This window comes from Carassius auratus, chromosome 14 (assembly GCF_003368295.1).
Source record: "Carassius auratus strain Wakin chromosome 14, ASM336829v1, whole genome shotgun sequence".
NCBI lineage: Eukaryota > Metazoa > Chordata > Actinopteri > Cypriniformes > Cyprinidae > Carassius > Carassius auratus.
The window spans coordinates 20,563,045-20,589,580 of NC_039256.1; the positions used below are offsets into that span (position 1 = coordinate 20,563,045).

Below are 26,536 nucleotides of genomic sequence, written 5' to 3' on the forward strand. Positions count from 1 at the left end.
TGTGCATGATGGAATATATATTTAACGGTATATACACTATTTTATAACGATTCTGTCATGTTGGTTTTGCTATTTTGCAAGTTGTCTGAGCATTACAGCCAAACAAATTTCCCTATTATGAAGAAAAAAGAATTTCAAGGTAACAAAATATAAAACAAAAAAGAATGGAAGATTTTTTGGGCTAAGTTTGGCGACGATAAGAATCTTTCATTATTTTATCTGCTATTAAAAACAAAGATACAAATAAAACAGTGCTTTATTTTCAGGTACAGTATTAAGCAGCAGCATTTGAGAAACTGAATTAACAAATATAAAACTAAGCACTAAGATTTATTATTATTATTATTATTATTATTATTAAAGCAAAGCAACTATATTAAAGTTCTTCAGTTAAAAGTAAGGAGTGATTTTTCTCTGTTTTGTTGTTATATTATTTAAGGAGTACTTCACCCAAAAATAAAGATTCTATCATCTGTCTGTCAGTTCTGTCATAGTTTTATTTTTATACCATTTCTCACTCAAAAGTTGTTTTTAACCAGAATGAGTTTCTTTTGCTGAACATAAATGTTATTTTGAAGAACATTAACAGTATCTTTCATAGTATTTTTCCTACTATCAAATTTAACAGGGACATGCAACTGTTTGCTTGCCCATATTTTTAATAATATCTTTACTTCCTCTGCTTGGCCGGGTTTCATTTCTCCATGTCTTAAACTCTAGGGGCGAGGTGTTTTTAGGGGTGTGGTCAAATAATAGTTTTTTGCCGCAACTTTAAATAAACCTTACCTCTAAGCGAAATATTATTCTACAGAACTTCAGCCTTGCTGTTCTGCATAGAAACACCAAATTTTATAATGCAAAAAACAGCCTGAGGACTTAAAAGTGCTGTATGTAAGCAAGCATAAAAATAACATAATATGTTTGCAGATATTTAAGAAACCTACTAAGTTAATATACTTGTTCATCTGAAAAACAAGGCTACTGTCAGTTATTCTCCTTTGAAACTATGTGTTCCGGGCCGGAATGTCGGTCTCTGTTTTTGGTTTGTGGAACCCAGTTTACCCAATTGTATTTCAGCACCCCAGGTTGCCAGTTGGAGGATAACACAGCTTTTTAATTTCATCTATCATAAAGTGCGCTCGTTCCTGTTTGTGTAATCAATCTGGCAACCTGCGTGTGAGTCAAGTCTGAGGAGGAAGGGCCGGTACCATCACTTCAAAAAGCTTTGCATTGTATTCTAAGCAGATAGAATTAGAAACCTTAGCAAACTTTTTTTCATACAGAGAACAAGTCCTTCTGAGGAAATATGCATTGTACATTTCATTATGACAATTTTTAAGAAAAAAATTTAATTTTCTTTTTCCAGACCGATCCTACATGCGACTGACAGAAAAAGAGAACGAAACATTACCCATAGATGTAAGTTGCAATCAAATACAAGACTCTAATCACATTGAAGCACATGCATGTGTTGTTTTCCTCGATACAGCTTCTCTTGTGTTGTGTTTTCAGATAGTGTTACAGACTTTGTTATCGTTTGTGATCACGTGTTATGGCATAGTTCACATCTCAGGTGAATTCAAAGACATGGATGCTGCTTCAGAGCTCAAAAACAAGTAAGCAGATGTGTTTTTCTGAGATTATTATGTAACACCTGGCTGTATCCGAAATATTCTGTTTCCTTTGATACATTAAAAAGCTCTCTTATTTCTGTTTCGCTCTAACAGGACATTTGACACATTGAGAAATCACCCGTCATTCTACCTGTTCAATCACCGAGGCCGAGTGCTCTTCTGCCCTCCAGAGCAAGAGCCGTCCACTCCCAGCACACAGGCCTTGCCCTCCAATCCCCTGCGGTTACGCAAGCTGGAAAATTATCATTGAAACTGACCTTCAGTGGGCTGCCCTGTCCGGTTTCATTTGCTTCTTTCTTAAATTTAACAGATTAGCTCCTCGGTTAAAAGGAAAATAAGCATATTTTCCTGTCTTGTTGTATATGTGAATATGCTGTACAAACATGCATCTCTCGTGGTTACTGTTTTGTCAATGGACTGTGCCAACTCCTTTTCCAGCTGATATGTTTGTAAATACTTGTTATTGCCTGGGAGTCTTAAATCTGTAGGTTACGGCTGTAGCACTTGGCTTGGCTGTCGCACAGGGCATGAATCCTACATGTACAATGTCGGATTGCCTCGTTTTTGGCTGAACTGACCCTAACTGCAACTGGTTCTTCCCTGTCCCCATCTGAATTGAGGTCAGCGTTGTGGACCATAAATTGTATTAATGTTCAGAAGCAGTAGCTCTGATTCACGAACTTCAGATTTGAGCTCATAATACTGAAAATGATTAAAACTATTAAAACATGTCTGAGCAAGGCCACAATAGATGATTTAGATTGATAGCAATGCTAACAATACTGTGAACACTCAGTGGGAATAAATTGTATTGGGGGGGGGGGTATTCTGTTTTATTTAATGTCGAGACATAACTCCTTATTTTTACCTTAATAAATTCAGAAATTTTATTGATGAATTTACAATTTGGTTGAAATCCATTTTTCTTCTTTATTTTGCAAATACTGTCTATCCTCATTGTGTTTTGAAACTAGACTAAACATGTTCATTTTGAACTATCGTGATTGTTATGCAAAACTTGCCAAACGATTTTATGTTGCGCTGTATACAATTTTATGTGTGGATTCACGGACATATACGGGTGTGGTACATCAACCCATTGTTTCTGTGTAAGCAGAGAATGGGCAGGTGAAATGGTCAGGTTTAAGACTGCAATTATGCTAATCCTTCACTAAGGTACGTTTTGTTTTGTTTTTTGCTAGAGGAGACCTGTTAAGTACCAGCAATAGCAACCCCCTTATCCCAGCACTGTTTAGTCTCCTCTTCTGACATTAATTGCTGCTTGTGACTTTTTTTTTCTTTTTTTTTTTAACCTGGAGATCATATTTCTTTTGTGGGATAATGTCGATTTGTTGTCAATATGACTTTAGAGTAGTTGCATTGTTGTGATGTTATCATGAGTCAAACACTTTGTTGAAAGTCTCAGCTAGGCTAACATTTTTGGCTGTTGCACACAGTTGGTCAAAGGTTTGATCATGTCTACAATTTCTACAGCTGTATTATGAGTCATAGTTACAACAAAGATACAGTGTTACAACATTGCAACACTATTGTAAAGGTTGATTCAAATTTTTTTTTAATAGTTTATATTAGATTCCACCATCTGCTGTGATGGGGAAAAAAATTAGAAACTCATAATAGACAATCAGGTATATTAATAACATGAGAGACACAGGTCAAGAATAAAACAAGATGGAAGCCAGCCCATTTCTACATTAGGCCTGCTTACAGGGTATATGCTTGTAGTGTTTTGGGATTTTCTAAAAGGATGAGAAAATAGAAAAATAGGTCTATTGAAAAAAAAAAACAGAAGAAAATCCAAAAATCTCGTAATCAGCTCATATATACTTCAACCAATGCATCATTTAAAAAACCTAAGAGTTCTGTGCAAAAATATCAATATTAAAGACAGCTTTATACAATATACATGCACTACCATTAAAAGTTTGGGGTGGGTGGGTTTTTTCCCCGTCATACTCAAGACTATTTGATCATTTCAACATCATAACTCCAGTCTTCAGTGTCATGTGATCATTCAGAAATCATTCTAATATATAGATTTTCTGTTCACAAAATTTTTCTTTCTATTATCAATATTGAAACAGTTGTGCTGCCTTATATTTTTTTTGTGAAAACCATGATTCATGTTATTTCAGGATTCTCTGATAAATATAGAAAGTAAAAAAATAACAGAAGAAATCTTTTATAGCATTATAAAGGTCTTTAATATCACTTGATTAATGCAATGCATCCTTGCTGAATAAAAATATTAATTTCTTTTAAACAGTTTTGAACAATAGTGTGTATATAAAAATATGCAATATCATATATAAAATTACACAATGATTCAAACATTTCCGTTGTAATTTTTTATTATTTTTCATCATTTTCATTAAGAAAAATCATAAAATTTTGTCTATATAACATCAGATAAAAAAAAATGTTTTATACAATTCTTAAAATATTTTTATGTTCTTGTAGCAATACCATCCAAAAATAATCTATATTATTTATGAACATTAAAAAGTAGTATACATCTGTTTTTAAAAATGAACAAAACGAACAAGAATGGGGTCACTAATGTAACTTGCGAATGTGCGATGAAACTAAGCAGTCTCGCAGGATTATGAAAGATGTCATACTGGACAGAAACAAAACTCTGCTGTGCACCAGTTCATTTCACACCAGAGTTGGCATTTCCCATTTGTGTGATGAGCCAAGCATGTTTTTATTTTTGGACAGGGTGGACACTATTGCTTATTGGACACTAAATGAAGCAAATCTATGTGACATTACATATCACCATGAATACAACAACAGGCCAGCTACCAGATCTCATAAAGAATCTCCAAAGTCATAAGAATGTTCTTCTGAAAAATCTGCTTTAACTGTAAAAACGTGTTTGGCGTACTGATGATTGGAGGGTTATTGCTATTGAGTCTACAATAGTGTAGTTCCCAATCCAGAATGCTTTAAAGGTCCATCTGTGTTGTTTACCCCATGATTTGTAGGCATTTCATGCAAACACAAATCCATCATAGATTTTCCATACTATCATCAGCTCTGAACTTTCCACTGTTGCCAAATAACAGTGGACAGTCATAATTTATAAACATACTTCACGTGACAGACGCTGACCTCTGCCTCAGATGACCCTGTAAAACCAGATAGTGGATGAGGCTTGGCTTTTCTGAAGTGTGCTTATTCATTATTCATCAAACCTGGAACGCCTCTCTCCGTTGTGAGCACTCAAACTGTCACACAATTCAGTAACCGGAAGCACCTGGACTGGAGCGTGAGCCAGACAGGCCTCCATCCTCTCTAATTTACTCTATCCCTCGCTAACGTCTCCTCCTAAAGCACAGTACTGAGGCTGATGTGCCGCTTCCCTGTCGTCTTGTGTGTCTCTCAGCGGTGAGAAGTGACGTCCCACTATCTGCTGTGGACGTTGTTGAGTTGTGTGGGCAGCATCTGTCGGTCTTCAATCTCTTCCAGAGCGCTCTCCAGCTGCTGGATCAGCACACGCTTCTTAAACCTGAGACAGAGACAGCTATTTAGCTGGATTATATGACATTATATTATATATATATATATATAACACCATAAATATATGGTAGTCAACATTTGAAGTGGATCAAAAAAAGTCCACCAAAGTTGTCCTAAGACAAGAACTGGTATTGTTTTGGTTTTAGGACAACTTTGATGAAAGGTTTTGATCCACTTCAAATGTTTGACATACTAACAATTTAATTTAAGAAAGCCAAATTCCATATTATTACCTGCTTTCAGAGCATTTACTAAACATTTGTTTTCTTTCAGTATTGACAATTTTTCTTCTTTAATGCATGATAGAACATTATAAAATAAAGAAAATGTATTATTTATTATGCAAGTCTTCTGGATGCAAAAGTAAAAGAAAGGTGGGGAAAGTGACCTGGTATGGGTCCAGCTAGAGCCAACTGGAGTTTTTCTACATGTTTCAAAATGATAATTATAAGTTCTAATAATTATAACTGAACTATAGTAAAGATAGACAAATAAATTAACGTGCATATTAGGTGCAAAACTTAAAGGGATAGTACACCGAAAAATTCTGTCATTTACTCTCTCTGAAGACTTAAATCTGTTCATCATTTAAAGTAATAGTAATACCTTTTTGGATCTTCTAAGTCTTGGTTACCTGGTCTTTCAACAGAGGATCTTAATGAAGATATCTTAATTTGTGATTCAATAACTAATTCTTATGGGTTTGGAAGGAGATAAGGGTGAGTAAACGATGAAAGGCGAGGGTTTGAGGAGAGCTCTCACCTGGCTGCCTCTTTGATGGCATGATGAATAAAGTACCTCTGCACTGACGCTGGCCCCTTCACCTCCTCCAGTAACCTGAATATTGTCTCATAATCTGCACAAAAGAATTAGCAATTCAGTTCAGCTTCATTAATTCCTACCAATAATTCAAAGTGCACTCGATTTAAGCTAGAGAATAATTCGGAGAGAATACAGAAATGAATGGGCGTGAATAATTAATTTGGTGTTATATCTAGATACTCACTGCGGCCAGGCTTGCGGACCTCTTTGAGGACTCGACTGCGCAGCTCCGCGTTACTCCCCTCCAGGGGAATCATAACAACTGTGCCCTGCGCCAAAGTGTCTCCTCCATTGCCCTCCAGCTCCTCCTCCTGGCCCGGGGGACTCATGTCCTCACAGTTTTGTGTGAGATCAGAGGGTCTCTCGTCCAGACAGTTCTCCAGTCCTATTCTCTCCTCCTCCTCGTCTGGTGTCCCCTCATCTCCTGTGTCCTCCACAGGTGCAGGTTCTCCTTCCTCTCCATCCACTCCACCAGGCCAGCCGTCTCCAGCCTCCTCGCATGGCGCTCGCTCCCCATTGCTTTCTGGGCCTCCTACACCGTTTCCCTCAGATCCTGTAGGGGAAAATATATGACAGCATATTATTACTTATACTGATAGTACATTTTTCGATACACTCAATGTTCGCAAAACTGTTTGGGATAGCATAGTAACGACTCGTATGATCTCTGCAGTACAAATCTCAAATGCTACCATTCAATAGTTTGAGGTCAGGAAGATTATTTTGAAAGAAATGAATAGTTTCATTTAGGAACAATGCATGGAATTGATCAAAAGTGACAGTAAAGACATTTATAATGATACAATGGATTTCTTTTTCAAATAAATGCTGATCTTTAGAATTTTATATTCAAAGAATAAAAAAAATAAAAAAAATTGAATATGGTTCCCACGTAAATATTACACAGCACTGATATTAAGAATAAACTTTTCTTGAGCATCACATCAGCATATTACACTAATTTCTGATCATGTGACACTGATGATGCTGAAAATATATATAAATAAACTGTTATTTTATATTGTAATATTACAATGTTTATAAACATTAAAACACAAACTGCAATGTACTTGTTTTATTTATTTTTTTACTAATTTGATGAGAATGAAAATATAGCCATTTTTAAATATGACATAATTATTATATTAATACGAGTAAATTATGCACAATTACATTTAACTAATCCTAAACCAATTGCTAATCTTAAATCTATATTAAGAACATGTTAAATAATATTACACTGAACATAACTGCATTATTGCACAAAGTATAACTTAACATTATATTTGAAAAGTTGAAAAGTAACTGGATGCTGCAAACATGCAATTTGATGAGATTCTTTGACAACAACGTATCATACTACTCAGCGACTCAGTCAGCTGTTACTCAGAGGACTTTACCTTTGTGTAGTGGGATGGGTTTAATGATTCCTTGCTGGACCGGAGTCCCTGTGGGGCCCTTGCTGAGGACATGATTGGTTATTATTGGGGGAGTTTGGGGTCGGCGCAACAGAGGGGACATACTCCTTCTCCTCTTCAGAGCAGTGCCTGAGTTAAGATCCCCAGTGTTACCCCGCTTCTTATTTTGTGGGCCTGTCACAAACTCGTCTGCTTCATCGATCATCATTCCCTGTTGTTGGGAGAAGATGAAGAAAGAAAACAACTTAGCATCTAAGGCACTTCAGTTGTGACCTGTAATTTTATTATATTAGAGGTGCCTTTTCATATTTCTGGGGTACGCAGAAGCAAAAGTCATCATAGCTGGGTGAACTATAGTGGTGAAATTAAAATGGAAAATCGTTCCCATTTGCTCTCAGATCAAAAGAAAACATTAACGATAGCATTTTTATGACTTTCCAAAAGGCAAAAAGAAAAATTAAGAGCTAGATTATGGTGCTCAGAAGAGAGAAAGATGTGAAATTTGCCAACAATCCCTCAGGAGTTGTATTAGAAACACCCACGCAACAGCAACTAGCTTTCTGAAATCTAATGCCAAAATAATACAGTATAATACACATCACTGTCTATAGGTTTGACATGCAAGCACCTTCTTGTCCTGCTTGAATGGGTTGCCAAATGTGTGTAGTCGTTTAGGTTGGTCTGGATCAATCTCACGCAGAGGTGATGGCATCATCTTCAGATACTCCTGATAATTTCCCATCTGCCCCACTGGAATACTGTGCAGGTAGTCTACAGAGTCATGGAAAAATATTCAATATTAAACAAATTTCAGCTGAACATTTATTTGATTACATGTCAACATTAGAAATGTAAATCCAGTGAAAAGAAAAGTTTCTCTTTTTGCTATGCAAAACAAATCTGATCACTGTTAACATCCACCTCAGTAAACAAAACGAAACAAAACGAAAAGAAAAAAAACAAACAACTACCATACACAATATTTTGAAAACAAAGCGAAACGTGATTTGTGTCATATATAGTGTAAACCATTTTCGCAGGTGAAATCCAGTCATTTTAAAAGAAACTTACCATGAATTTCATGTGAGGGAAAAAGACTTCCCAATGTAATTTTTGCACAGGGTTCAAATTAATCACGCGGATTTGTCACACTAACCAAAAGAAAGCTGCTCGGTTTGTTAGTGACTTCTGTGTGAGCTGTGCTACATACATTTATGCTACTAACAATAGACAACAGCTTTATTTTTTTGTCTGTGAGAATTTGTCAAAATTTCACTAATGTGGCTACACCTTAAGTCGTGTTTGGCAGATTTGAACAGTTATGAACAATTACCATCATCCTGGCCTCTGATGAGCTTCTGTGTTGTTCTTAATAGATTGGAACGCATCCGAGTCACTTGATCTAGAAGGTTCCGTCGTGGAATATCATAAGCGTTCCTATAGGCCTGGGGCTTCAGATCCTTGAAGAGAAGGGAGAAGTCAATGATTATAGAAGCTACATTTTTTTACCTTACTTCAAGAAAATCTAGTATAACTACATTCTGACTCCCAAACATGAACTGAGACCTGATTGATTTCAAATAGACCCTGTAATGTAATTCAGCCCAACTCAAACTGTCTGTACCTTGTTGAGAAGTGCAATCTGGAAACCAGCAAACTCTTTGAAGTTCATGTCGATGAGTCGGAAGGGAACCTCGCCCGTGATGCCCTGCAGGAGCTGCTTGAAATCACGCCGGTGTGCCAGAGACAGGGCACTCGAGTGGTTCTTAACCTTGATGCCCGTCTCTTGAGGAGGCTTCTTCCCGACAGACACAATCAGACGGTCGGACTCCATCTTTGCCTTGAAAACCATGTACAACTTAATTAAAAAATCTGCATCACTCAGGCCTCAAACAAACAGGATTTAATACTGAATGGATACAATATGTAATATAGAACATTTAAAGGAAAGTCATGAGTTTGAGTACTATTTTAACTTGGAAAAACTGTGTAGGTTTAACTGTCAGCAGAAAAGACTGCTCACCTGCTGGCTGAGTTTTTTTAAGTAGGAAATGACACTGTAGCTCAAGCCACAGTCCATGTTGTCAGAGATGAGATTTGGGGCTCCCATCATCCTCAGTGCCTTCTTGAGAGGCTGCAGTCAGAAAAAAAGAGAGGAAGAGTGGAGAAGCATAGACAAAGGAAGTGAAAATGAGGACACACTCAGGGCGAATCTGCACTCAGAGCACATATCCTTGACCTCATTACAGCTGTTAAGAACGAATACAGCTCACAAAAAGGGTTGGATTACAAGAGACCCTCAAGTGCATCTAACAGCCCAAGAATTTTATATTGCATTAATTTATATGCACAGAGACGTTGTCTTTTTTGTAAGCAGGACACTTCTGTGCTCTATTGGGATGTCTTTTTTTAAAGTAGGAACGAAGAGTGTCTTACCAAGAGAAAGTAAGGAGGCATGGACTTCAGGTACATTTCAAAGGCCTGCCTCCACTTGAGGTTTGGCTTTAGCTTGTGCACTTTAAACAGATCATCTGTGAGGAGAATAAGAGATGATAAGTGTGCTGAACAAACTATATTGTTGGACTAAATTAAGTCATTATCCAGAAGAAAGGAATGAAAGATGCACAAAACTTGTACACAATTTATGCAGCAATGTACAAAATAATTTTTTATTCCAAAATGTATTCTTTTTAATTATTATTCATTTTATTCCTTTGTCTTTGTGTGTGTATATGCTGTAGAAAATTAGAGACAAGTAATATAAAAAAAAAAAAATTAAGAAGTCTCTTCTGCTCATAAAGGGTGCATTTATTTGATCAAAAATACAGAAAAAAACTGTAATATTGTGAAATATTATTACCATTTGAAATCATTTAAAATACATTTAAAATATTTTTTTTTACTCTGATGCTCCAGTATTCAGTGTCACATGATCCTTCAGAGATAATTCTTATATGCTGATTTATTATAAATGTTTTATATTATATTAAGATTTGCTGCTTAATATTTTTTGGGAGCCTTTCATACATTTTTTAGGATTCTTTGATGAGCAAAGAGTAAAAAAACAGCATTTATTAAGAATTCTAGCAAACCTTTACTATCACTTTTTATCAATTTAACACACCCGTGCTGAATAAAAGTATTAATTTCTTTAAAAGCTTTTAGTTTTTATTCATATTTTTATCCATATTATTTGTCTTTTTTTCTAAGTTACATGATTTATTATTATTTTTATTCCTTGTTCTTAAATTATTAATAAATTGAGTTTTACATATCTTTGATTTTTCTTTCTCTTGATCATGGCTAAAGCACCACTGTGTATGAAATGTGCAGTAGGAAAAAAACACTTGTACCGAGGAGTGGCAACAGGACGGGATAGTTGTAAGGCATGACGAAGAGGTTGACACAGGTGAGCGTAGTGCTGGCCTTCAGGTAGCCGAACGGGTGAGCTGAATCACTGTGTTTGCCGCTGCAGTTCACAAACACCTGGGAGACAGGACAGAGGAGTCAGCATCGTCTGGTGTCTCCTGAGAGCTCAGCTTTCACGTCAAACTGTTTCTCAGAGACAAAACCCATTCATTAACGGCTCATTAGGTGACAGGATTCCTCAGAGACTAGTGTGCTATAAATGCCTCTAAATATGCTTTTATAGTGAGGCAAGTAATCATGTAACAATGTAGCCATGGCAAAAGAACAAACACAAATCTTCAGTTATATTGGTATTTTTAGATGAGCTTAAATGTAGCCTATGATGCGAGCAGGAAAAACAAATCAAAAGAATGGAGCTACAAAACACATTTCCTGGTACTGACTAAGGTATTTATAGCAAGTGTATATTTTTATATGTAAATATATATCCAGTGACAACAAAATCCAGCATGGAAAAATCCTTAAAGCTTTCTGCAGTATTGGCAACCCTCTTTCTTTCAAGAAACTAAATGGTCTGGGTAATAGCTCTTGAAAGACCATTTGTCATCATTTCAGACTAAAATGAGCTCCTGAAAAAAAATTATATGCATAAAATGATTTCCTTTCCAAAAGTAATCATGCCTTGCTCATGGCCCTGTATCAGTCATAGCAGCTTTCAGATACTTTATGCCTCTGTAAGAACTTATGATTAGTCAAACAAAAAAAACAAAAGAGTCAATTCTTTTTTACACAAATTCATGTTTAAAAGCTTATAACCACTCAACTGTTTATAATTTAACCACAGAAACAGTCTGATTAATTTGAATACAATTGTATGAACTTTTTTTTTTTTTTTTTAAGAAAATCTCATTGGTGCTTGCGATACTAGCCGCCATGATCCTAGGATGCTGTGAATCAGATGCTAAGGTTCGGAGCCAAACACTCAAACGAGGAACGCCTCACTGCTGCAGGAACAGAAATAATAGTACTTTTGGTTAGTTATTGATAAGGTTGTTTCATTTCAGTGAAAACAAAAAGCAGGAACATTTCAGTATTTATAAATCCTTAAAATGGATTAATTCTATAGATATTGTTATAAAATAAATATAAAGATATATATAGAGAGAGAGTGACAAATGACAATTAAGTGCATTTTATGTTGGAGTTTGTTAAACTATAAAGATGTCATTGATTTTGAAGGATTTTTTGGTTAAACAAATATCAGCAGCATCTGCACCAAATTGTGTTTCTCTTCTCTCTTATACATAAAGTGGGATTTTATGTATATATGAGCTTTTTTAGTTTGGTTGCTATTAGGGGTGTGCAATATACCAATAGAAATTTGTCAACAGTTACAGATTTAGGACTATCGTCTCTATCGCGGTTACACACTCACGTTACGTTATTTTTGCTGCTCTCATAGGCACTGAGCGGTTATATGTGTGCAAGTATCCTCAATACTCCATACCTTATGTGAATAGTTAAAGCAAAACAGCTGAGAAAGAAAACGCATGCGTAATAGTATTTTGGATCCGGGTGGTTCTTAAAGTGACAGCAGTCTAATATTCCTGCTGTCTTGTCATTCATGTTAATCAAACAACAAAAGAGAGGAAATCTCTCACTACTCTTGACTAAATCACTTTTGTAACTCTAATAAGAAGTAATACATATTACATTTTCATAGTGAAGAATATTGCTTGTAATTAGTTTCTTATTCTTATTTAATCACTGTCTTCAGTGAGTTTTAGTTGATTTTTTATTTAGGGTAGTATTAGTATTTTTTTTTTAACTGACTGTAGAATTCTGAAATTTATATGAAATCAAATATCATAAAGACCTTATTCGAACTCATAACTATGTATATTAGGGCATCTGTTTAAAACCTGGTTTAATCTTTCTCTATTGCACTTTAAGCTGCTCTGTATTTTGACTACTACTGTGGCACTGATTATATTGTTTGTTCCTTTATGATCAAGTTTCCTCTAGTGTAAGTCAGTTTAGACTAGCATCTGCTGACTTTAATACTGTAAGAAAGCCTGCACAACTCTGTATTAATGTATGAACATCAGGGAGGAAATTATTACATAACACATGCTGCATTTTATGTCAAAGATTACTACAAAGATTGGGAGACATATAAACTACTATTCAAAAGTTTGGGGTCTGTAAGATTATTTTATGGATTATAAAGAAGTCTCTTCTGCTTACCAAGGCTGCATGTAATTGATCAAAAATAAAGAAGTACTCTAAAATATTATTATAAATAACTGTTTTCTATATTATGATATTTTAAAATGTTCCTTGCTCCAGTCTTCAGTGTTGCGTGATCCTTCATAGATCATTCTAATATGCTGATTTGCTGTTTAAGAAACATTATTATTATTCTTCTTCTTATTATTATTAAATCAATATTAAAAACACTTGTTCTGCTTAATATTTTTTTCTGAAAAACAGATTTTCTTTCAGGATTCTTTGATGAATATAAAGCTCAAAAGAAATCTTTGTAACATTATAATTGTCTTTACTGTTATTTTTGATCAAATTAATCCAAAATACAAATAAATAAAATCTTACTGACCCCTCATACCTTGAACTCTACTGTTTAACACTGTGTTTGAATAAATAACTATACAACAAAATCTCATTCCAGCTGCTGTTTGACCAGTTACTAAATACAGGAATTTTACAACCATTTCTGTGAATGTGTAAGCCATTAAACTGTAATTTGTGTTGTGCTTTTTTACATTGAATTACAAAAATGGAAAATCTTAACACCCACTGTTTTTTCCCGCTCTTTTAACACCATGACATCTCTCATTGTGAAACTCAGCTCTACCCAGAGATCAGTCTGAAGGCTGTGAAAGATGCCATGCTAAATACAGATCAGATGAAATAGTTGTGTGAAAAGGTGTCCCACCTGCCAGCACATGTGAGGAGATTTCCTCTCCAAGATGAACTGGGTGAGCGGGGACGGCTCCAGCTCATATTTGTCAAAAGGCAGCTTGTCGATAACCATCGGCTCACAGTCGATACAGGAAAACCGCACCAGAGGATGGGCAGATCGTGGAGGCTAAAGAGACAGAGAGAAACAAACAGAAGTCATCTGTAATACATTCTCACAATGAGTTTGTCAAAAGATATGTCTGTTAGATGGCAAATTCATCCTGTCATCAAAGCAAAATGTGTTACAGGACAACACAAGCTGTGCACTCCCTGAGAAGATACCCTCACAACATTGACTTTATTTTAGGAATATGAAAAAGATGTTTTATCTGCTCAAGTTGACATTTTTGGAGGCACCCGTGTTACCGTCTGCACCCAAGCCCATTGTGCTTCTGATTCACAATGTTGTAGACATGACAGCGAAGATGTCATGAAGGAAGTGACCTCATGTTAAGCTGGTGCTAAGTGCTAAAGCTCTGCAGAAGTCTTATTCTGCCTCCAGTGGCTCTCTCACTGCGCCCACAGGCCGAGCTGAGCCCAGGCACTTTGGCACTGCACCAGCTGCTGTCTCTACAGTGTACGGTTTAATAGAGAAAAGACAGTGAGGGGGTGGGAAACCTCAGGACAGTGTAGCCTTTCCTCATGTTACCGCTCTTTTCATCCGCATTCATTAGCACTGCTTGAGCAAGATGAAAGCTAACCTTTAGTTTGTGGAGGTCATTACCTTTGGCTGATAAATTGCTTCATCCACTCGGCTCGGATGAGCCCATGCTAATACACCTATCCAAACTCCTTTTGCAATCCTAGTACTTTTCCATTTTATTAAGGATCCTGTGAAACTTCAGCGTGCAGAAAGAAACAGCTGAACGTCTGCCAGGTCCTAGAGCACCGCAGAAAGTCCTTCTGTATTTTAGCCAATACCATAGTGTTTTCAGCTAGATTTAACTATGTTTAAAAGCATTTCCCACAAATCAGTGCAAGAAATATGTGCTACATACAGTGCTATGTTAGTATTGTTTATATGCTATTACAGTTTTTATATTTTTACAGTTTTTTGATAACACTTTATTTTAAGGTCAAATTCCCGCTATTAACAAACCATTAACTATGTATTTTGCAGTTGTTAAGTTTAGGTATTGGGTAGGGTCAGGGAAGTAGAATATGGTCATGCAGAATATGTGCTTTATAAGTACTAATAAACAGGCAATATGTTAATAATAGAAATGCTAATAAGCAACTAGTTAATAGTGAGAACTGTTACCAGTTTTTTTACTTTATAGCTTTTATATAATACTTTACAGAAAGGTTCCATTTGTTAACATTAGTTAAATATATTAGTAAACATGAACTGAAATTGAAATATACTTCTGAAGCATTTTATGATTACTAATGCACTATTTAAGTCCAAAGTTGTATCTTTTTGTATTGTTTGATGAACCTGAGTTAACATCAACTAACAATGAACAGCTGTATTTTTGTATTTTAATAAGGATTAATAAGTACTGTAAAAATGTTTTGCTCTTTGTTATTTAATGCATTAACCGATGTTAACTAATGAAACCTTACTATAAAGTGTTAATTTTTAGCTTTTATTTGTATATTTGAAATTTTAAGTTAAAAACAAAATAATTTTCATGAACTTTTTTTAGTAATTTTCATTCATTTTTGTTTAAAAATATATATTTCTAAATTGTTGTAGTTTATATATATATATAATTTTTTTTTTTTTTTAAGTTTATTTTTCTTTTTATTTCAGCTAATCTTATTGCTTTTACTTAAAACCTTTTTCAGTAAACCAAATGTTTTTTTAATAGTTATAGCTGATTTTAACCACACTGGTCTGGACCCACTAATATAGAAACAGAAAATCATTGCTTGACTCTACACTCAAACTGTATTTTGTAAGTTACTATTTACCAAAGTGGGGGAGTTCTGGTCAGGCCAGAAGGATTCTGGGATTGGCCAGTGACCCACAGGAACGCCCGTCTTGGGGTTGGGCCGGACGTAAATGAGCTTGTGGCAGCTGTGCCAGGGCTGCGGACTGAAGGATGACAAAGGACGAGCTGGATCCACAAGACCATCTGCACAAAGAGAAGACCATATTTGTGTATTAATTGTTTTCTCAAAAAGCACAAAACTAACATGACCTCACAGAATCAGCACTGACCTTCGCCTATCACAGGTGGATCAGGACCGCTCTTCTCAAAGTGTATTACAACTCCACTCAAAACCTTTTGGACGAGAGACTCCAGACACTGGTTCAGCATCCTTTGCGTCCTCACACAGTAAGAGCGGCCTTATAGAGAAAAGGGGGATGAAAAAGAGCTAAAAAAAAAAGAGTAACCAGCAAAACTACATTATCAACTGAAAAAACAGTGTTTACAGTACTGCATGGGAGGAAATCTTCCAAAACACAATATACTGAACCATACAAGCAAATATGTGGGCGCCAACAGATTACTTCCTTTCAGCGACCTAACTAGTGGATATCACGAATTATCTTAGAGTTTGGCCATACTCATGTTGTTACAAACCTGTTTGACTTTATATATTCTGCGGAACATAAAAGAAAATATACAGAAAAAAACAACAACTCGTTGCTCTGTCCATACAATGGAAGTCAAAGATATATATATATACACACACACACACACACACACACACACACACATATATATATATATATATATATATATATATATATATATATATATATATATATATATATATATATATATATATATATACAATTTTTAAATGTTCCACAATGATGACAACATGTTCATTTATTAGGTGAACTATTATTCTTACGAGTCTGACTCAAACTTGTTTAAACAAAGCCATCAAAATTGCATTTTACTTTGTGACTCCACTGGAACAAAGAGTGTTCGTATGTGAAAGCTGTGAAGAATAATCACGGAATCAAAGATTTGTAAAGAGGCTGACAGATTAATTGCAGATTTTTAGAGGGGCTGAGGTGAAGAACAGGACTAAAGCTCCTCTAAATAGGGTCTAGCAACAGTTTAGTGGAATCCAGGCCTCAGACATTGAACTTAAAACAAGAGAAGGTTGAATCAAGAATCGATTGGCTGTACCTCCAGTGACCTCACACATCTGGGTGATAGCAGACTCATCAGTGGGCACGCTGCCCAACTGCTCGCTGTCAGGCACGGCCATTCCTGGCAGCCGCAGGACCAGGGCGAAGAGTCGCTGGTCCCAGCGGAAAGGCTCCTTTGTCAGCTCACTACCCGGCAAAGGGGAGTTCAGCGGAAGGTGTAGCTGAGGGAGGAAGAGAAACCAAGAAGTGAGATGCCACTGGAGTTTAGGTGAAAGACACACTGCCTGCGGTTCGTAACATTATACGTCACCACAGCTTGATCAAAAAATGTTGGCATGTTGGTATAAAGTCTCTGTCCCTCACCTCCTCAGCCACCCCAGAGCTGTGTGTCAATTTGTTTCCATCTGTGATCGTAATAATGACCGATGGCTCCAGAAAGAACGGGTTCCGACCCTAGAAGAGAGGAGAACAGTTTTGGGAAACCATAAACTGTTAAAATGCTTGCTCCCTGATTTGAAACATATATTTTTCGAACTCTGGAGATGTTGGAGCACAAACAGTAATATTGTGAAATATTATTACAACTCTTTTCTATTTAAGTGTTATTTAGTGTAAATGTGTATTTTATTCCTGTGATGGCAAAACTACATTTTCAGCATCCATAACTTTAGTCTCAGAAACCTTATAATACTCTTGATTTAGAAACAAGAATCAGCTCTTATTATTATCGATGTTGAAAATAGTTTTATTATTAAATATTATGAAAATAATAGTTTTGTTGTTACGTGATACATTTCATTCTACATTTCTTGTTCAAGATTCTTTGATGAATAAAACTTCTAAATAACTTTTATATATATATATATAGAGAGAGAGAGAGAGAGAGAGAGAGAATTTCTTGTAACATTATAAATGTCACATTTGCTCAGTTTAATGCATGCTTGTTGAATAAAAAAAAATTAAATTTCTCTAATATACATCTCCTCCAAAATGTTGTACAGTGGTGCATGTGAAACGCTGAAAAATATGACATGGACAATTTGTATCAGAACTTGATCTTTGTTCAAAATGTTTCAAAATCTGGAACCTTTCTTTTAATGTTTAATGTTTAAAAAAAAAATCAGCCAGATTTTTATGTGGTTTTCAAAGTTAACTGCAAGTACACACATTAGTGCCAACCGGATTCCTAAGCATTTGAGAAAAAAAGGACATAGCATAGTAACATTTAACCTGACAGATGTTGTTAACTGTAGTTTATTCAGTAAACAGTGAGATGCATTGTCTCTGTGCATACTGCAGGGGTCAGCACTCAGTTACTGAGCATGTGGATTAGCACACTGCCTCAGGGTTATCTCAGACTGCATGTCTGCATATTTTAGGTAATCCAGCATGGTCTTAATGTGTGCATTGAAAGTATCTGAATATTCTGAATGACAGATAATCCAATTAAATGTTGCTCTGTTTGATGTTGCAGAAGAATTAACCCAAATCACAGTAAATTTAGTTGATGCCTGTGTGCTCTTGTGAAATACTGTTTCATAAGATGAAAACCCCCCAAAATTGGCTCTGTAATCTCTGCATGCTGCTACATCCATTCCTCCTCCTGGGTTAAGAGGACCCCCGTCACTACTGATGAAAGCATCTCCACTACAAAGCCTCGCTGAACGGATGGTGCTGCTTGAAGCACTGGCCAGCATCAGGTTTAAAGCTTTGGACTACAGAATATTTTCCCATATGTTAGCCTCTCTTGCCTTCTGGCACACTTTAGATGTGCTGTGAAATGGTTCTTTTTGAATAATGGCTTCTGCAAATATATATTTGCGTTACATATATGTATATGTATATGTATAAATGTATTTGTTTCCTTTAAGGACATCATTTAAGGCTGGATGAAAGGTCAAATTTGTTCAAATATATCTGAAGATTGGGATATGTTTATCTCTATGTTCTGTGAGGAGATGTTTCATTTCATACTGCATATTATACTGCTATAATACTGAATAAAGATAGTTTTGACTCTCTGACTGCTGAAGGGAGATATTATTACCTGACCATAGTTGTCGATGCCAGAGACGAGTCTGTTGAGATTGAGCAGGTCGAAGCCGGCGCGGAGAGCGTGACCTAATGTAGTCAGTCCAGATGCCTGCAGGTTCTTCAGCTCGCTCATGAATGTGGCATGATTCTCTTTCCAACCCGCCTACCATATACAGGAAATACAAACAGATGATCTGAAAACCAGCTCCACATAACCTCAGCAACACAGTGGCATTTACACCGTGAACCCAAAATGTACACTAACATCCAAAAGTGTTGTAAGATTTTAAATGTTTATGCACAGAGCACGGTAATGCAGCCATTACTACAGTCTCCAGTGTCACATGATCCTTCATGAACCATTCTAATGTGCTAAACATTTATCATCATCAGTGCTGCAAATGGCTTTTGTGTGGAAATAGTGATGCATTTTTTTCAGAATTGTTTTCATCATTTATATTAACATTGTGAATACCTACATTGTCAAATAATGACATTCTTGCAAAGTATTTCTAAAAAATAAAAAATAAAATAAATCTTACTGACCCCAAACTTTTGAACAGTGGTGTATTTAAACACTTAAGCCACACTTGAAAGTAACAAAATATCAAACAAGTTAGTACAAGCATACTTTCGTTTTAAATAGATGAGAATCGAAGAATATGAGAACAGATCAGGACAAGCTTTGTAACTGAATGAGCATGCATGATTGTGTACCGCTTATACTTGCACATGTAGCCTATATGTTAGCATATGATAGCATCATGGTAAGCAGCAACACAGATCCGCTACATAAGGCTTGACTCGTTTTACTATCTTTAAAAGACATGTGGTTAGTGTATGTCTGTCCCTGACCCACATTACCCCTCCCAGCAGAAGAATACAGTCATTACTTCACTGCTCACTCAAAACAAACACAGTAAGAACAACAATATGAGTTCAGATGCTGAGAAAAGAACTGAGGTTAATAGTTCACTCAATCTGCTTTTACAAAATGATTCCTGCTCCACATGAAATTTACTCAGCGTGAATAAATCAACACATTACATAAACATGCATGCATTGTAATTCCCCACAAGAGGGAGAAGACTTGACAGGTCAGATCCCGAGGTAGTTGAGCTTCCCATGTGTGTGTGTGTGTGTGTGTATTGGGAAGCATTAAAGAACAAAGCAGGCATAGAGATGTCCTGACAGTGTACGTCTCTATCCATGTATGGAACGAAAAAAGAAACCATTCAAGCGGTAGCTCTTCTAACTGGCACTCAATAATTCAAGCAACAGAGTAATTCTATTTTTTTTCCCCATCCGTCTTTCTTTCCCTCTGCATTAACAATTTATCGGCTCTGAAGAAGTGTGACTGCAATCAGACTCTCCTTTAATCACACGCTTGTCCAGCGAGGCAGAAGAAGATGGGAGAGATTAAGGAATGTGGACACTGAATAAGGCCGGAAAAAGGATAAAACCCTAATTGTAGCTTTAACAGAGGAAATGTAAACTCAAATCCTTCTTTAAAGAATAAAAAACCCAACGGCGATCAAACAGAGGACAGAACAAACATTGTAATCCACATAAGTATATAAGTCCGGACCATATCTTACTCCAAAATAGTCTTATTTTTGTTTGTTTTTTCCCCTTTACTGTTATGTACTAGATATTTCACTTCTGGAATTTGTATTATTGGATGTTTATTTATTTTCAGTGTGATTTTCATCTTCATTACTGTAATACAGTATTTCTATTTATTTATTTATTTTGGAGAGCAAATATTGAGGGCAGTACAGCAAACACTACAATGATATATACAATTTAATACAAATTGTACTTATAAATAATATATTCTTACATTATATCAACATCATATTTCACCCCGAAATCAAAAGGGAAACCCAGAATAAAATGATATGTTACATTAAGAAAATTCAGACTAATTAGCCTATTATGTATTTATGTACCAGATGTTTTCCTTCATTCAGTTATGGTCATTAGATTTATCTTACTGTAATACTGTAATGAAACATGCAAAAATAAAGGCAGTTCAGCAAATACTACCCTGATGTATAAATGATTAATAAATATAGATAATACATTATTTTTATGCATTACAGTAATACAATGTGCTTAACTGTCATTAAAATAATGTCGCAATGCAAAAGAAGTGGTCACAAAAATCTCAATGGTCTCTATTTTGCTGTAGGATAATGTATAATTTCTAATTTCTTTCTTTTGATTTTGAGGTGAAATATGAACCGAATATCATCTGTACAGGTTTCATGACATTCGACCATATATGTCCCTCCCAGAGCAGAATGGAAAAAGCAATATTATGTAAGATAAACATAAAGCTGTTGTTTATTTATAGAGAGCATATAATGCATTCTCTTTTTTCTGCTTTCAGAATTAGCGTACCAGAAATCCTGGCTTCTGTATTTCCTGCAGGACAGGTGGCAAGACAAACAAGCAGTTTTACATAAACTGACAGATAAGGACTTGTTCCCTGTTAATCTCCTGTTCTGAGGAAAGCGGCAGTCATATAAACACAGCGCTTGTGATTGCAGGAGGAATCATCCCAGCAGAAAGGGCATGTGACGACCCGGAGAGGATTCACACGGGTTAAGCGGCTGCACTTATCACCTGAGTATTATTCCAGGATCAGGTTGCCTTTTTCCAGGTTTCAATCTCTACTCCCGCCTAAAGGTTGAGCTGATCACAGATAACCATTGAGCTCAGTTACATACATCCACCCAGTTTTGCAGGAGGGACACGTCTGCAGGGTGTTGCTTGTCATGTGCGATGATAAAGGCTAGGCAGGACCTAAAGTTGTCACTCTAATGGAATGAGAGCTGGTTAACCAGCCAAAGCACTGATCACACGGACCATCATGCTCATGACAAACAGATCTCCATTTTGACTTTGAGTGAATTCACTTTTTTTATTTTTTATTTAGTGATCACATTTTCTCTGCTAATTGCATAGATCCAATACAAAGAAATACAGACAGTATGTTTAGTTATATATGTTGAGACTGAGGTTTAAGGAGGAGGAGCAACATTGTGGATTTCAGAAGAAATATTTGGCCTGTTATGAAGAAAAGACTTCAGCCACTCCCCATTTCATAAGATTCAGAGCAAGATCAAGCATCAGGCAGTCTACACGATAAACATAAGGCCACTGGATTCACAGATGAGTTATTCCTGAGCTGCACCAAACATATTTTATGCATGCATGTATTATAATGCATGTAAATGTACAGTGACTCTAAAAGCTATTTGGAAACTTTAATCACACTTAAAATATATGAATTTTATTGCATTACCTAATACAATTTTAAGTGAGTTCTACAAACAAATGATACCTTTTCAAAGTGATTTTTCTTACTCGTTTTTGCATTTACTTTTAAGCAACTGGTCCCAATGTTTTTTTAATGGATCCATGAAGCCTGTTCTCCTCAAGTTTACACAGGTGTCCTATCAGAGGAATAACATTTTAAAAACATCTTAATTTGTGTTCGAAAAAATGAATGGAAGCTTGAACTCAATGCTTGTGCTATACTTGCTAAAAAATAAATGCAACTTGAGTTGATTATTGTTATATAATGCACTGACATTCATAAAGTGTCCAAATGTCAGATGAGGTAATGAAAAAATGTAGACGGTATAATGTTATATGCATTGTTTGCATTGTTTTCCAGAGCTTCATGGCGTAAACAACAAATGCAGTTACATGCATTTTTCTTTTCTCCTTCATTAACCAATGACAGAAACAGAGTGTTTATGACAAAACAAATTCATTTCTATCTCTAACCTTTCACTTCAAAAATAAGCGATCTCAACATTATTTGATTAAGAAAATTGCTAAGGGCAAAAACTGTGTCAACTTCAGAAAATAGGCAAGACTAAGAATAATGTTCTGCTTGGCAGGGGCTCAGACAACAAGAGAGGCACACAAACAGGAAAAGAGAGCTTTGTGAGGACTGGGGGCTCACTGGAACTCTTCACTGTTTAGCTGCCGAAAATTTCATGAATAATTGACGGGAAATAAAAAAGGCACTCTGTCAGATACAGAGGCTAGATTCTTGCTAGGCTGGTATTTGCCTGGTGTTTAGTTGAGAACTGTGTTAGTTTACTCGCTAATTCTGAAGAGGCACTGCTTGGCTGAGAAGTATTTTTTAAACAGGAGAAACAATCTGGCCATGAATAGCTCAGAGAGGGCTAAGAGCCTATGAAAAAGGGCAGTTATAATATCTCATAGCACTTTGTCAAACAAAGACATAGTAGGATAAAAATGCCAAGCATTTGCCACATGCACATTAAAAATGTCATCACGTAAATGGCTAAAACATGCCATATGTCTACTACGAATCATTAGTGTATAGTATAAGCAGGAAAAGTAGTTATAGAGTTAAGTGTCACTTGGAAGTCAGCCTCAGATTATCTTGGATAAACTGGAACATGGTGGGAAAACTGCATGACATGCAGTGGAGTAAGAAAACCCCCCAAGAGAGTAACTGGCTACCTGCCAGATTTTCCATACTAATGAACTGCCAAAGCACAGAGCTACTCTCATTGTCAATGTCAAACCACAAACAAAGAAAACAGGAACCCAGGAAGCACTACGTCACATGTACAAGTGCAGGTCTTGATTCAACTCCAGGCTGGGAAGAAGATGGATGATATTTTGAAATTAGGCCATGCAAAGTGACCACATAACCACAATTCCCCAAATCCAATATAATGGTACGTCAAGAGAACTGGCCAGCAGTTTATAAACAGAAGATGATGCTGAACGTGGGGAGAGAAAGGTCTGAAAACTGACGAAGAATTGGCTTTATTTGCTTATTGGATTATTGTTATATGCAATATTTTGGCATTTGATTGTCATAAAACTCACAGCTCTGTGGAATGTACTTCCACAAACTTTTGAGCATGATAAATGGATTTTAAATAACTTTTAATTGACAAAAAATTTATATTTCTACATTTGGTAATAACATCCCATGATTATTTTAGGTGCAAAATTAATATTGCTCAGAAATCATCACCTTTTTGTAAATTTTGCCCTTTTGAAGGCAAATATATAACAGCTTATGTGGTTTGTGCAAAACAAACGAGTTGGGGGATCATACAAAATATTTTTTTACTAGGAGATATCGTATTTCATGAGATATGTATAATATATATTCAAATGTCAAGCTTTTTGTGAAAATGAGGATTGGTTGGATCTGTGTCGCAGGGTACTTCATGTTTCTCTAAAAGAAACAAAAAGAAAACTCAAGTTGAGTCTATAAGCTTCAGAATATGTGTAAGACTGATGCATGACACATATAACATTTGTAATATTCTGGAATAGCGACGGCAAAAGTGTTAATATGTTCTTGCTTTGGTTCATAAATCAGAAGTAGGCTATAGTCATTTCAGTAATTAATAATAATTTATTTTGAGTTTTTTGGGGGGGTTAACAATGTTACCACAAGGTCAGTTCTGGTCAGAAAATTAAGGGCGATCACTAAAGTTCAGTAGCAATATTGCTTAAAAAAAATGTATATTATATAAGGATGTTAACCTGGCCCCTATGCATACTGCAAGACTAACAGACTATCATGCCTCATAAACATACACAGAAGAGCCAGAACTTTCACTGCCTCAAAAAAAAAAAAACCTAGGTACATGATGCCCATAAATGTAATACATTAATGTCTAGTCATGCCCTTGTGTCTTAGAACGATCAAGTAATCCATTAAGTACTGACTGCCATTAAGCAAGTCATGACTTCCATTATATTCAGTTCGTACTCTGAGTAAAGAGATTTGTTCACGCAGATGCCCGACCACACCATCAACTCACAGACCCTGTTATCTTGCTATCCCAAATGGCAAAATATGAATGGCTGTCACATATGAAAACAAAACTCCTCCTAATTTCTGTACTTAGTTTATTGTACTATTAGCACTTGTTTGTATTTGTACAGGAAGCACTTATGTGAGGTGATATAGCATGAAGGCACTGTGGTTCATGCCTTATATGTAAACGTTGGCTTAATAGTCAGCAATTATGCTTGTATAGGTATATGTTTGAGTAAACTTCAAAGATTGAGTGACCTGATGTGACAGGCACGTCACCTTTCACCTGTTTGGTGTTTTTGGAATTTTAAATATGAATGGGAGGGAGGTGAATGCACTAGGAGTGGAGACAGAAAGAAGTTGTTGCTTGTTTTCAAGGACGTCTCCCTCTCTCTCATAAAGAGCAACGCAAACCTGCAGAGCATCTCCTCATTTGCTTATTGATGGCTGTTGCTTAAATCAAATCGTGTTGATTTGTTCAGGCTACAGTGGCCAATGAGAATGCGAGAGGAGTGCACGCGACAGAGGGCAGCCTGCTTGTCCAATCAGGACCGAGTTGGTCCGTACACGCGTCACGCGCTACGTCACAGTGGATAATAAATCTCTCCGCCTCCATCTCAGCGCTCGAGAGCTTTCCCAACACAAAAGCAAAATGTCCGCCATGTTCAGAGGCTGCGCTGCTCCGGGTCTGCGGATATTTTAGCAAAAAATAGCCGTTTTCGTCACCGGGAGGCCGCCTTACCCGATACTACGAACCAGAGGCACAGTAGAGACTCACTGTCAGACAAAAAATCTCCGCTTTAACCACATATAAGCACAATTTAGCAGTATTTATTTACCTTTACGCCGTATGGTGGATCATCGAATGTAACTAGCATGTACCTGTCGCCTCTACTAGCCGGGTCTCGGGCGCGCAGCTGTTAAAGAGAACGAAACAATAAACATTCATTTGAACCGATCTTGTCATAGGGATCCTTAACTCCAACAAGGTACAACAGCAAGCTGAAAAAGTCGGGGTGAAATTATGCTTTACCTTCATAAAGATCTCAACCGCGCCTTTAGCAATGTCCAGATACGTCGTACCCAAATAAGTGCGCTGATTCATAGAAGCGGACGTGTCTATCAGAAAAAGTAAAATAGGCATTTTGAAATGTATAGATAGACCTCTAGATGTTTGCTAAAATATCTACAATCGGCATATGACCTATCTTGCGGCCCTGGGCATGCATATATGTGTGTATATATATTTTGTTATAATCAGACCCCCCCCCAACCCCAAAAGAGGGTCGTACTGCCACCCTTTGCAGCCGCCTGGATCTCTATCTGTCTTTTCTGAGCAGTGCTGGGCTCGCGCTGTTAGAGAACTTCTCTTCCGAACAAGACCGAAACGCCTTCGCCCCGCCGCTGCAACGCCATTGGCTGAGCCGATCCGCGAAGCCACGCCCACTCGGGTATAAAAAGCAAAGAGGTCGTGGAATTCCTCATCCTCTTAGTTCTCCGCGAGCTGGAGGAGTACGATACTACTTTTCGCATGTACGCTTTGTTTTGGCCTTTTAATAGGCGCTTTTGCTATTATGTTAGACAGATTTGATACGTTCTTTAGTAACATATATGTGAACCTGGACCACAAAAGCATAAGTGAGTAGCACGAGGGTATATTTGTGGCAGCTAACAAAATTAGCAATTTTTTTTTATCTTATGCCGAAAATCATTAGGATATTGCATATTTAATATTTTTGAAAATTTCCTACCGTAAATACATCAACATTTTTGGGTAGTAATATGCATTTGCTATGGACTTAATTTAAACAACTTTAAAAGCTATTTTCTCAAATAG

General features: G+C 36.4%; 2 protein-coding genes across 2 annotated transcripts in view; one reads left to right on the top strand and one right to left on the bottom strand.

Moving 5' to 3' along the window:
• Nucleotides 1–2,536, top strand: part of mmgt1 (membrane magnesium transporter 1) — a 4,496-nt gene extending 1,960 nt beyond the window's left edge. Inside the window, exons 2-4 of the mRNA XM_026280635.1 lie at nt 1,367–1,419; nt 1,513–1,616; nt 1,728–2,536. Of these exons, the coding sequence (XP_026136420.1) occupies nt 1,367–1,419; nt 1,513–1,616; nt 1,728–1,884 (314 nt within the window). The 3' untranslated portion in view covers nt 1,885–2,536. The remainder of the gene's footprint in view (nt 1–1,366; nt 1,420–1,512; nt 1,617–1,727) is intronic.
• A 1,458-nt stretch (nt 2,537–3,994) lies between these two features.
• On the bottom strand, nt 3,995–26,077 carry ints6l (integrator complex subunit 6 like). Its single transcript, XM_026280621.1, has 18 exons — nt 25,733–26,077; nt 25,539–25,616; nt 18,877–19,026; nt 17,193–17,282; nt 16,867–17,050; nt 15,939–16,067; nt 15,689–15,852; nt 13,746–13,898; nt 10,774–10,906; nt 9,857–9,951; nt 9,444–9,554; nt 9,045–9,260; nt 8,754–8,880; nt 8,049–8,191; nt 7,403–7,631; nt 6,187–6,555; nt 5,943–6,036; nt 3,995–5,169 (listed from the first exon to the last, which is right to left on the bottom strand). Exons 1-18 carry the CDS (start codon nt 25,841–25,843, stop codon nt 5,067–5,069), a joined length of 2,679 nt encoding a protein of 892 aa, XP_026136406.1. The 5' UTR covers nt 25,844–26,077; the 3' UTR covers nt 3,995–5,066.
• Nucleotides 26,078–26,536: the final 459 nt, after the last annotated feature.

What these genes read in the sequence shown, in the direction of transcription:
- ints6l (XM_026280621.1), bottom strand. Translation starts at nt 25,843, where the DNA reads ATGCCTATTTTACTTTTTCTGATAGACACGTCCGCTTCTATGAATCAG. An exon ending in GCTCTGGGGTGGCTGAGGAG is followed by an intron (nt 17,051 to 17,192) that starts GTGAGGGACAGA and finishes TTCCTCCCTCAG; the next exon opens with CTACACCTTCCGCTGAACTC. An exon ending in TAAAAAAACTCAGCCAGCAG is followed by an intron (nt 9,261 to 9,443) that starts GTGAGCAGTCTT and finishes ATGGTTTTCAAG; the next exon opens with GCAAAGATGGAGTCCGACCG.